A 13,439-nucleotide genomic window follows, 5' to 3' on the forward strand; every position below is an offset into this window, starting at 1 on the left:
AATGGGATGTGCCCTCTGCCATGTACTTCATGGTGGTTTTTGAGAGTATAGATGAAGACATTAATGAAGACATGCACTGTCAGAACAGACAAACTATGAGACATTGAATAATGTAAGACAGAAAGGGAAAAAGTGTTCACTAAGAGAAAAAAGTGACAGAAACTTGAAGGAAAAAAGAAAACAGCATTTCCCCTATTTACACTCTCACATAGCTGTAGTTTTCAGACCTGTGTTCACAGTCATAATACTAAGTCAGATATTTGATGATGGAAAGTGTACACTTCAGTGGCATATTGTATATGTTATGACATTATCGAAGTTGTAAGAATCTGTTACTATTGTAGTTCTTAATTTGATCGCATGGCACATGTTTTTCTCATATACCTATGTGTAGCAAGATTTTTAGGATCAATAAAAATTAAATCAAATCAAATTTTCATAAGCATATCAATTATCAATGTAATGCTAAAGCAATGTACTATTTGCTGATATAAAAAGTTGTTGCTATTGTATTGAAGTATTTTATACAATATTGTATTATTGTTATTAAAACTGTACATATCAGTGGCATATTAATAAAAAATGTAGGTGGATGCAAGTAACATTTGTGGGGTATATTGTTATTTCTACTGTATTTTATTGATTTATAGACAAGATTAGCATGTAGTCTTGGTTTTGAAATGGTGTATTGAAACATCCATTGAAACTAAACTTGCCTTATGTGTGTTTTGGCATGTGGCAAAGAGCTATGGTAGATTTCTTATTCCATGCCCTTGAATCTGTTGAAAGTTGTCGTTTCTGTTTGCAGGTTCATTCGTTAATCTCCCCAGCACCTCTCCAACCCCTACCAATAAAGTGGAGCTGAAGCTCTCTACAGTTATTAGAATTAGTAATATTTACATTACAGTCTCACTTGAGTATTTATCAGAAATGAGCACTCATTTATTTCTTCCTTGAACACAACTTTTATTCTTCCTATCAAGTTGTAATATGTAATATTCACAATTATAAGTTCCCTTCATCTTTATCAGACCAAGAACAAAATTGGAGACAGTAACACCACATTCCACAACAGAGATAATAAAAATCAGAGTTAATTCATGATAACATTCACTTTTGTTATGCAAGGAGTAATGTCCTTGGTTCCTGCACTCAGCACAGTATATGACTCAGTTCTTTCTATAGTAAAATGTGATATTACTGGGGTAGGGCGAGAGGGTACACTAACCATGTGAGCCTTTGACTTCCCATGAGCCAACCACTGGATCCACACCAGATGACACGGTACTGTTTGGAATGATGCAACTGAGCCTTCAGGTGAATGATTTGAATGTGTTCTGGGGAGTGTTCCTGATTCAGAGATTGCAAGCTCAGTTGAGTGATGTGTATATGTGCACAGGGAAAAAAAAAACGTAAGTGAAGAGAAAACTATAACTTATTAGTCTGCATTATTCTAATCTATGGAGGAGGAGCAATAACGTGACTAATAAATGGATTGGTGTGGTAGTTTTTTTTGTCACAGATTTTTTGTCATGGTTGCTTATGTCACATTTAATTAACTTTTTATTATTATTATTAGTTTTTAAACATGGTATTGATTAGATTCCAAGTTACTTCTGTCTTTGTTCAAATGCTTAGCTGAGTGGTTACGTACTTGCCTCCCATGCAGCAGGCCTGGGTTTGATTCCTGGTCGGGTTGGAGATTTTCTCCACTCGTGGACTGGGTGTTGTGTTGTCCTTATCATCATTTCATCCTCATCACCGGCGTGCAAGTTGTCCAATGTGGCATTGAGTGAAATGAGACTTACACTTGGTGGCCGAACTTCTCTGAATGGGACATCCCAGCCAAGAATGCCACATGTTCACGTCATTTCATTTTTTCCACTTCTGCCTTTGTTTTATTTCTGCACTTTATTTAGGTCTATGTTAATTGCAATTCCTGGATGTTTGATATTTATATTTTTCTTACTAAAACAAATTTTCATATTAAACAGTGCCCTATGATGAATCTCATGTTGTGTCTTTATTTTCAGCTGCTGTGCTTATTTTTCCATACAGTGTTTATGTTTTTACTGCATTACTTTTTTCCTGCATAGTATCACATTAGTCCTTTCTGCTTCATAGCACTAACTTGCCTAATTTTAGATTCTTTTAGTTAAGGGTAGGGAGTTCATAACCTTCAGTTCCTCATTTCAGAGTCGAAGAATCCGATACCATCTCATAACTTTCAACAATACTCCTTCATTTTTAATTCTGTAACTAGTTGTTGACAACATTTACTTAGTTATTACATTAGTTATTTTTGTTTATTGGAATATTATTGTAGGCAGCTATTAGTTGCTCTTGTTTTCATAATCTGATGTGTGTATACCCACTCGAAACATTATCATTTCTCTGATATTTCTCCAATGGGCTATGTACTCTGTTTATGTCTCTGTTCTAGATTGGCACTTCCTGTAAGGGATTTATTACATTCAGTTCACCTATACATTGAAATACAATGCTCTTTATTTCTGCACCTTAGAATTGTCAATGGTCACAGTTTCCATTTCTAAATTGAAGGTACTATATAATATTACTGTTGCTGAATTGGAGAAAGATTAAAAGTTATAGCTATCACCTTGATTATAGGTGTTGTACGCTAGCAGATAGTAATGTACTGTAAGTAGGACTTAGTATTTACATATGTAATAAAATATTTTCTTTGAAAACTACCATTGTAAGTAACTATTCAGATACTAACAACAGATACACAGCAGCACTATAGTAAAAATGAGATGGCAGCTGCTATTATCATACTAGCAAATTTCTTCCTAATTTACTCAATTAAATTTACATGGCATAAGTATGAATGTCATTAAGCAATGTACCAGTAGTTTATTGTTGCTACACATTGTTCATAAGGAATAAATTTCTGTTGTTTCTTGCTTTTTGTTAATATAGACATTGGCTCATTCCACATCCCTGAATGTTCCCTTTCTTCCTGGGATCCATGGAACATAATGAACAAATGAATGATTAATAGTTTATTGTTGCTACACATTGTTCATAAGGAATAAATTTCTGTTGTTTCTAGCTTTTTGTTAATATAGACATTGGCTCATTCCACATCCCTGAAGGTTTCCTTTCTTCCTGGGATCCATGGAACATAATGAACAAATGAATGATTAATTGAACATGACTTTATGTAGCATCATAGCTTCATAAATGATGAGTTCTTTCTGCCATCTGAGAGAGGTGTATTTTTAAAACTTGAAGGATATACTTTGAGAGTGGTCAGTATTTACATTTCTTGCAAATTTGATCGTTCTTGGAAATGGTCTCATTTGTCTGACAATACTCTCTGTAAGTGGATTATCTACCTCCCCATTGCATCACCAGAACATTAACAGAAATATTTTTTAATAGTATATCTTTTTTATTAATACAGTGTGTTACAAACATAGAACACAAATTTGAAACATAATCACAAAACTTCTAAATAATATTGATAACAGCAATATTAATAAACATTAAGAAAAACATATAACATATGCTTTTTTCATTTTGTAAAATACATATTTGATATGCTACAAAGGAAGTTTAATATTTTCAGCAACAATGCACATAATATTCAAGATGCCTATATTAACAGGAAGAGACCTGCTCTTTTGAAAACATTAAGACAGTGAACAGTTCCTTTCTGTATCAATCTCAAGTCAAATGTTTGACTATTGTGAAGATCACTATGATTCTCTCATATTTTATGATATATATATCCCCAAATAATTAGTGAATAGTGAATAGTGAATAGTGTATAGTGTGGGCTTTGGCCTCAAACAATAATGAAAAGGAAACAGACAATATATAACACTGACATCTTGTTAATGATATTATTTTAAACACAGTCATGGTAATGTTCAAAGAACTAAATTCCAATTAATAGTAACAGAAACAAGAACAAGCAAACAAAGAGAGGTATATGAGTGTGTGAAATAAAGCATAACAACATGACAGACCATTCTTCTGCAAACTCTTAAACATAATGTTGAGCGAAAATGACAATGTGCAAGGTGTAGCTTACATAACAGCAGTATGCCCAGCGATGACTCTATGGATTACAATTTATTTTCATGGAAGATATTAGCTGTATACAGAGAATAAGTTGTTATAACTGTCAGAGATCTATGAACTGTGCATAGCATTAGCTCACACTACAGTTATTGTAAAGTTAAAGAAATGGTATGAACATCAGAATTTTACTGTGAGCTTGGATTTCTCTTTTGTTAGACAACAAACACTAGAAAAATCTGAAAATAAGAAAACATTTCTTGCACACTTGGTTTGACACTACCATTATTCGTTTCATTTATTAAAGAAGAGATATTGAGGAGTGATGACATGATGAATATTTTCTAATGACATTTTTAATGTAAAAGCAAATATTGTTGCTATCCTGGGTCCTTCTAATAGCAAATTAAACAGTTTATTTGAACAAGAACTAAATACTACTAGTAAAATTTTCTTATTGTTGCACTGCATACTATTTCTCATGCGCACTAATAGTAAAGAAATGAATTAACCTCCTTGTCAGGTTATTACAACTAAATGATCTGAAAGACAAATGTAAGATTTAAGTCTCTAAAAAGTGTGGTGTTTTGAGAGGCAATAAACTGAATTTAAATCATAATTGCCACAGCAAAAAGCAACCGTTTCACTTTAAAAAAAAGTCTTTGAGTGATCACAGTCATGAGTAAAAGGTGCAAAGGGGTCCACCCTCAATAGCAATTAATATTCATCTGCAGTGTAAAACAATAACTTTGTAAAGTATTGTTTCAGAAGTAAGAATTAAGAAAAAGTAGTGATATGATTCATTTTTAGTAAATAGGAGTCCTTTGTCGCCAAAAATGTGTTATGATTCTGTCTGACAATTGTTGTTATACTTTATTGCTCACACAGGACTTGCTGACATAACTAGTGTGCTTACTTTAAACACCATGTTATTCTGCCGTAGTTCCCAAAATACTATGACTATGGTGAAACAAATGTAACTGGTAGTTTGTAATATGTTGTATTGTACTGTTAATTCTTTCATAAGCATATAATGTAACAAAGTTTCACAGATGTGTCTGTATGAAACTTCTTGCACATAGTAAACACAATAGGTACAGCTATCTAATATCAGTCATAGTATTTATTTTATGTACGGTATTATTATTGACCCTTTTATTTTTATTCCAACTCAGGGTACCACATAAAAATATTTTTTTAAAGTATTGGCAGCATTTCAGTTCATAAGATTTATGTGACAAATAAACGAAAGTTCATAGCAATGCTAAACATTGGGTTCAGAAGTTATGTGCACATGGGAACTTGAATTGCTAAGGTTTGAAATATCTTGCACTTTCTGAAATAAACAAACTATGTAAAGATGCTTAATAAATGTTATAAGGTTGTGCTATTTTTGCAACACGAAAATTGGTGATAGCTGAGATATGAGATGACGATGAAAAAATTCTTTGCCATTATAAGGGTTCATTGGGAATAAAAGAAAAAAAAAAGGAATGAGTGAAAAATGTATCAAAAGATGACAAAAAACAGTTAACTATTTTAAAATTTCATTTTATTAAAAGCATGAACTATGTATACATACAAAAGTAACAGGGAAGTCTCAAATTACCATTGAGATATGCTGGGAGAATCTGAGTTGCTGTTTTAATGACTGTTGTTTAATTCCTCTTGAGCACCTAACCCACCTTCCAAAATTTATTACAATTCTTAAAATAATTCAAGTTTGCTACCTGTTCTCTTTTTCCCCAAAGAAGCTTGATGTTGACTCTTTAATAGTGCTCTTATCTTTGTTGCAATTTCAAGTCTGATATTTGTTTGTCATGTGTAATTTTGAAAATATAGTTTTTAGTGTATTGAAGCTTATATGTTAGCATGATTTAGTCAAGACACATAAACTAAAATAGGTGTATTCCTGGAGAGTCCTTATAATATGAAGGAGAAAGCTTTTCTTGGTAAACATAGCAAGTTTCAAAAAATGGCTATTATGAACTCTTATTTCCTCATAAGTATCACTACATGTGTGTGGTAATTTCATTAAAAGCAGTTTCAAGTGTTTCAGACATGTTTGTAAAATATTATAATGAGCTTAGCCAAAAACATCATGACTAAATCGCAGGATAGGAACATATTCCTATTTGAAGTTTCAGATTTGGGTAACACCTGGTGTCCAGAAAAAGTAGATTCTTTTTGCTGCAATGTGGCACTTCTCCACTATACACTACTGTAACAGAAAATTATGTGTAGGACTTAGCATAAAAACAGAGCAGGTTAGTTGTCAACAGCTGTTTTATATGCTGTAGCCTCATTACATTGCTACTCTCTCACTATCTTTTACTTGTACTAATGTGCTATACATTTAATAATGACTAATTGTGGTCTTATGTGGCATACACATATTTAACAGTGTAGAATAAAAGCTATTTCACATCCATGGCTAACTATGAATAAAATTTTTATTTTTTTAAAACAGAATAAATTTTTGTCAAAGAACAACAGTATTAAAGATCACTATAAACTAAACAAATATCAAACATTTATATTTGATTATAATTCACAATTAACAGTCGCTATTCATAGCAGTGTTCATAGGTGTCTATGTCATATACTACATCATATTGATTTGCAGCCAATGAATCTGGTAAGTCTATAGGGTACAAATTTTACCTTGTAAATTTTCTATAAAATGAAATTTCTAACATAAATTTTAAGCATAATATATTTAATGATATGTTTGAGAATTTGTTAATGTGCATAGCGATCACCAGCATGGCACAATTGAAGAAATCTCTAGTTCAAGAAAGTAAAGGCACTCTAAAAACCATTGTTCTCAAAAATAGTTACTGCACAACCATTTTACATAATACTACCTATAACAACACTGACGGTGCCAATTGGTGAGCTATCATTGTAGTCAGCAGATAAGTTAGAAAGTTTCAGATGACAGCAAAATCTGAAGGTGAAGAATTCACCATTTGCCTTCTCGTGGCATAACAGATTGATTCTAAATGAACAAACTACAATGAGTGTTTGTTACTTTAAATTTTATGTTTATATTTTATATTTGAGTCTGGAAACATTTTCTTGCCACTGGAAAGTGTTAAATTTTAGAATAACATTGTTTAAACTGTCAGCTTCCAACTAAGAGAACTGTATCACAGCTACTGGTTCACTAACAATCATGGGAAAGGTGTGTTAAAATAGACATATTTATTTTTCCAGACAAACTGTTGTCATATCATAGAAAACTTTGCAAATGTTGGACATGTAGCACCGAGAATGTAAAATGTAGTAGTAACTCATCTTTCTTAATACTACGATGAAAACTGCAGTGTGTAAATAATAATTACATTTGCGTAAGAGAGGAACACTGTAATTTAATCATTATTTGTAACAATCAATTGGTATACAATAGGAGAGGTGTATTAACGACAGCAATATTGTGTACTTGCTAAAAGTAATTTTTTAAAAATATTCGCAGCACTTCTTCTGACAGTGTACCTTTGTCATGCAAAGAAAACTATTGCGGATAAATAATTTTTCAGCAAGCACAGGCAATATTGCCAGAAGTTCACATTGTTGGACTGTGTCCCAGAAACCTGGTACTAGGGAAAGAAATGATCTCTTATAAATTAGAAAATACTATAATAATGAAAGAGTACCAGCAGTTTATTCTATACTGTGTGGAAATAAATATTTAATTAACAATTACTGTGTGTGTGTGTGTGTGTGTGTGTGTATTTAGGTGGAAGATACCTATTCTAAGATCATGTCCATTGTTGACTATGCAAATGAGGATGACATTTGCACTTGATAATGAGCACATACTTGAAATTAGCTACTACTGCTTGGTACTGTACTGTTTTAAACTAACAGCACTGTGGAAATGATGTTCTTTAAATTTTAGACTTATTATTTATCTATGTTCTGACACTAATGACTGAACTGAATATGCTGTAACCAGATAACTACAGTGGCCAGAACAACTGAAGACTGGTGTAGAGACAAAATGCAAAAGAAATCTAATTAATGAAATAAGTGCCTTCTATTAGTATTGTGCAGAAGATCTCTAAATATCTGCTGGAACTGTATATGCTGGTACTCCTCTTAGCTACATATTATGTTGTGTCTAGTGACTACAGTAACATTGTAAAACCAATTTCCTCTTATGTATCTAATAAACTTCTGAAAGTAGAATAGTAAATTTACCTTCTTTTTTGATTGCCAATGATAAACTAAACATGTTGTTTTCGGAACCTACTGCATATTTATTGTTATTGATGTGTTTTCCTAGTTGGGAAATATTGCATAATTTCAATTTTTAGAGATTATTTTAGTATTTCCTATGAGGAAATGTGTTGCAGTGTGATCATAGTAATAAGAGAAATGAAGAGGTATTTGGTTCCAGTAATACTGAGTGAGTTTCTAATAGCATCCTTACTAGCTTAATATTGGCTTCAACAGAATTTATTCTTTGTAAACAACAAATGTTGGTTCTATTGTCTGTTGCCAACCAGTTGTTGCATTCTGTTAAGACTCTCTTCAAGGCTGTGAGCAAACTTCCATGTACTCGTAGTCTGGCATGAGTGAAATGCTGAAAGACAGAAAGTGATAGTATCTGATCGTGGGTTATATGATGCACCATACCCATCAGGAACAACTGGTCCATAACCCATGAAGCTGTCAGTTGCTGTTGCAACCTAAATAATGGAAATAGAAACAGTTGATCAAATACAATAATTAAAATGATTTGTTCTGGAAAAGTAACTTTAAAATTAATAGTATTGCTTTCTTAGTTGTAAATATGTGTCATTAGACTAGGTTGTTTTCTTAAATTATTAGGTGAAAAAAGGGTCAGTCAAAACGAATGCCATTAGGAATAGGTAGGATGCACTGGATTCTGTACTATTTCTAAACTACGGAATTACCTTACTGTAAGAGAATCACAGTATAACCTTAGTTTAATTAAACAACAATTAAAGTAAACTTATATTACATGAGTTATATCACTGATAAATTAATTATATTATATGAGCTAAATCTCTCTTTTATTAAACACTAATAGAATGGGACCGATGACTGTAGCAGTCTGGCCCCTTTAATCCCACAAACCAACTAATAGAATAAACTTCTGTTATATCACTCTCTTGCCATGTGCAAGTATTTCTCCCACAGTAATGACACACTCAAAGCTTTAAACAGTGGAGTTGCAACAGATCCCAGCCAACCATTTATTTGATTGCTAATTGTCTTGTAAACAACTGCTTCATTTGTGCCACTAGCTTGGAATCTGAGTCATTTTCTAGCACGGATCATAAATTTTTTCTCACCTAGCTCACTGTTTATTTTATGTTACTGCTGCTCACTTGGACATATTGCAGCACAACTTATCACTGTGTTAGCTGAAGCAATAATGAAGGAATAGGTATGGGTTCATAGTTGAAAAACAACAATGGAATGATAGGAGATAGTGTTATTTGTGGATGGCAGACTCAATACACAGGCATGCCTGCTTGAGGAATAATGGTATTTGTAGCCAATAATGAAAACCAGTTTCAGATGAGCTGATTAATACAGTTACAATACAAAACAAATAATAATAACAAAAATAATAACTTCCATGCAGACTTTTCCATTACCAGAGTAGAACTGTGTCTGCTGGCATAAAAGACTACAACAGGTGCATGTAGTAATTAGCACTCCATATAAATTTAAAAGAAAACTAAAAATGTGTGCATTTACCAATATTTCTATAAATTATGTAATCATTAAATTTCATGAATTATAAGTTTCTTTCAACATTGTAAGTAATGACAGCAATTTGAATTAGATTTTTTAAAGTTTCAGCTTTCTTGTTACCTATATTCTGTTCATTTATAGGATTTGCAATCATCACTAGAGTATTCAAAATGAATTATATTTATTTTTTAGTATAATTCACAGAAAAATTTCTAACACTAATTTTTCTCTGGAGGTTTATGTTTTAACTTTCTCACATCCCTGGAGTTGTCTTCCATGATAAAGTCAATAGAATGTGAATTTGGCCACAAAATTAAATGACTGTTAAAGTACTGTATATCAGTCAAGATATCAAAAAACAACCCACGTTTGCTCTAACTTGTGAAACTGAAAAGTCCCATTCACAAATAAAGCAAGAAAATGGATGAACAAACAAGTAAAAAAGTTTGTAAGGCAATGGTATATTCTCAGCAGCCATCTGAGAGAAAAATTGAGGTTGGGGTCTGCAACACTCATTTTAACATCCATTGCCAATACAGTAATTCATCAATACAAGTTATGTAAAATACAGTTTCGTGAGTGTATACTCACCTGACTAGTAGACAGTGAGAAATGATTGGCAATTTTGTATGATTCATCAGAGAAAATTTCTGGCAATGGTTCCCCAAGCTCTTTAGCCATTTCTCTGAGACCAAGCAAATGGATATCAATACCCTGACCTAAAATGTTATCAACCATTATCTCCGTTTGTTTTTTGATTGCAGCATCAAACAGCTCAAGCTTCTTTTTTTCCTGCAATGAAAATAAGCATTTGATATGAAAAATTTATGTAGGTTTAGAAAAGGTTTGTAATACATGCATTTTTTGACTAAAATTGATGAAAAGTCTACTTGTAAATTTTTAATATTGCTATTGTGATATGATTGTCAGGTAAATGTAAATCACCTGAAATCTAGTTATCTATAAACTCAATGTATGGCAGTATCTCATTGTTATAAAATGTAGTTGTGCTTATGAAATCGCAGCCAACTCATATTTAATTACATTACTGTATGCACAGTATTTCCCATCCAATAGTTTCTTTTAGTTTCTTTATACAGATATGATTGCTCTAGAATCAGACTTTGCTAAACATTAAGTGTTTAACATTTCGTTAGTTGGAACATTTCAGATGCAGTAAACTTGCACTGATTTTACAGCTACCACATTTGAACAAAAGAGCACCAGTAATGAGATACTTAAAGTTCCTTTCACCAGCTATTGTATTCTTATCTCACTGTTGATAATTTCAAAAATCCACTTAAACATATTCTGTGTGATGCTGAAGAATTCATAATGAAAACAAAAATTTAACATTGGCTCATGAATCAGAGATATATATCCATGCCTGTGTCAAATTTACTTTGTCATTTTCTGCTTGTGACATGTATTGATGAAATGGTCAACTTAGGAGGTGGATGCCATATGCTTCCACATAGTGAAGCAGACTGAATGGCACCTGTTGCAGGTGAGTGCTCAAGTCTGGTGAATGTGGCTAGAAATTGTGTGTGTAGAAATGTTCCTTTTCAATAGGAAACTGAATGGGTTGGAATAATATTGAACTATTAAAAAGCAACACTGTTTGTTTATTTCAGATTCCTTAGGTCCATTTTGTGATGAGTCATAACAATGTTGAATGAGGCAGGTTTACATTATGATATAGATAGAATAAGTTTACAGTAACATAATGCACATCACAGAGATATGTTAAGGTACAAAAGAAAAGTATATTTATACTGTGGCGCTGATGAGGTCGACACCAGTATCGAACTGAGTATCGTTTTTGAACTAAGCTAAACATTATCTTTGTGCAGTTTCGCCATCCAGTTTTTTGTAAGCCTTACTTGTGTAAAGAGGTGAATAAATGAACTCCTGATAATAAGGTGTCGTTTGGTGTGCCTGACCCAAGCATCCACCTCACTGGTGACCCCGAGTTCCGTTTTCGCAATTTTAATGTGTCCGCGGCCTCCGTGTTGGTTATTTTCACGTGTACTACATCAACACAACATTTGAACAATGACATCGGCCTAACGCCGGATTTTGTGATCGACATGCATCGTGTTGCGGGCGATGTACACCTGCAGGGACTGCAACACGATGCCTCTCACAAGATGATTACGCCGAGATCGCCGGATGTTTTCAAGCCTGCAACAATAAGTGAGGTTAGGAGTGTGCATGACTCTGGCTATCCAACGTCTTTGTTCCCTCCACATGTGCCCTCCCTCATCGACTGTGCAGTTACCTCTTACGGATCTCTGTGCAGTGCGGGACCAATGCCAGTTTCTGCAAATGCTTTGTTGGACAACCTACCACCACCAGGACAACGATTTGCTACGTCGCTATCCATGCCGTACCACGCTGATACCTGCCATGTGGCCAGAACTGCTTCGTTCACAGGTCAACCTCCTCAGCATCCAACCATGCCCGCACCTGTCTCGGTTCAGCAACAGCACATGCCTTCCTATTTTGATACCTTGGACTGCAACATGAACAATAACTTGTTATCTGTGCCTGATCTCCACCTCTGTCCCACTGCTACACCTCAGTGTTTTGTGAACATTCGCACATTCCATCCTACGTTCGACATCATTTCCCACACTGTGCTTCTGGACAGCCCACACCTCCGCAGCCTCCCTGCAACACAGGTGGCCCTGGCTCTGATCAAATGTCGAGCTTTCCGCGGAGTAAAACTTTGAACTTTCTCTCACCTGTTGCCCATGCGCTGGGTCCAGTCGAGCTTCTGCTACCGTTCTCGGCACATCTCGGTGCCTCATCCATGTAAGTCTTCCACGACGTGTCAATTCGAGCACACCCGCAGCGTGTTAAGCTTCCGAAACTTCAATCGACACATTATGGTGTCTCACCCGCGTCGGCCTTCCATGTCGTGATGGATCGCACTCAACCACAATGTGTCACCTTCACGCTGCCACCTGAACAACCGTCACAACCATCGTTGCTACGTCCCCTGGAGGCACACTCTCCTGGAATACTACAGCAAAAACAGCTTGATTCAGGCAGTCCCCCAACGAACTCAACTCAGCCTGTTCTTCCGAACATTCTGCAACGCTTACCAACGCTGCCGCCGTTTAATCCCGACAGAGCAACAACCTGGTTCAAAATTGTGGACGAAGTGTTCGAACATTACAAACTCGACGAGTCAACCATATTTCTGTGCCTCATCACCCACCTGCACGACCAGGAGGACTTGATTGCTGACCTGGTCGATGCCCTTGACTCATCTACCCAGTACACTCCAGGCAAAGAGACAGTTCTACGTCAGCTTACAAGCTCAACTGAGACAGCAATATGGCAAGTGCTCCACGTCGAGCAACTAGGCAACGACAAACCTTCCCAGCTCTGGAGACAGCTACGTGCCCTGGTCAGTGCTGATCTATTCTCTGACACAGCTCTCCTCGCCATCGGATCAGATAAACTATCTCCTCACATCCGCTTTGCTCTGGCTCAAAGGCCTCCTAAGCCTGTCGAGCAAAGAATGACGATTGCTGACAAGCTACACGATGCATCACTGTTCCATTTCGCCAGCCACGGCCTACCTGACAAGTCTCAGGTTCAGGTTCATCGCCCTGCGGCCGGACGCTGCCGGTGCTGTACCT

The 13,439-nt window shown here is 35.0% G+C and overlaps 1 protein-coding gene across 1 annotated transcript in view; it reads right to left on the reverse strand.

Annotated features, from left to right (window-relative positions):
* Window positions 1-3,503: 3,503 nt before the first annotated feature.
* Window positions 3,504-13,439, reverse strand: part of LOC126088812 (choline O-acetyltransferase) — a 125,219-nt gene continuing 115,283 nt past the window's right edge. The window contains exons 8-9 of the mRNA XM_049906868.1: window positions 10,378-10,578; window positions 3,504-8,747 (exon numbers count right to left, since the gene is read on the reverse strand). Of these exons, the coding sequence (XP_049762825.1) occupies window positions 8,544-8,747; window positions 10,378-10,578 (405 nt within the window). The 3' untranslated portion in view covers window positions 3,504-8,543. The remainder of the gene's footprint in view (window positions 8,748-10,377; window positions 10,579-13,439) is intronic.

Source organism: Schistocerca cancellata, chromosome 1 (genome assembly GCF_023864275.1).
Source record: "Schistocerca cancellata isolate TAMUIC-IGC-003103 chromosome 1, iqSchCanc2.1, whole genome shotgun sequence".
Taxonomy (NCBI): domain Eukaryota; kingdom Metazoa; phylum Arthropoda; class Insecta; order Orthoptera; family Acrididae; genus Schistocerca; species Schistocerca cancellata.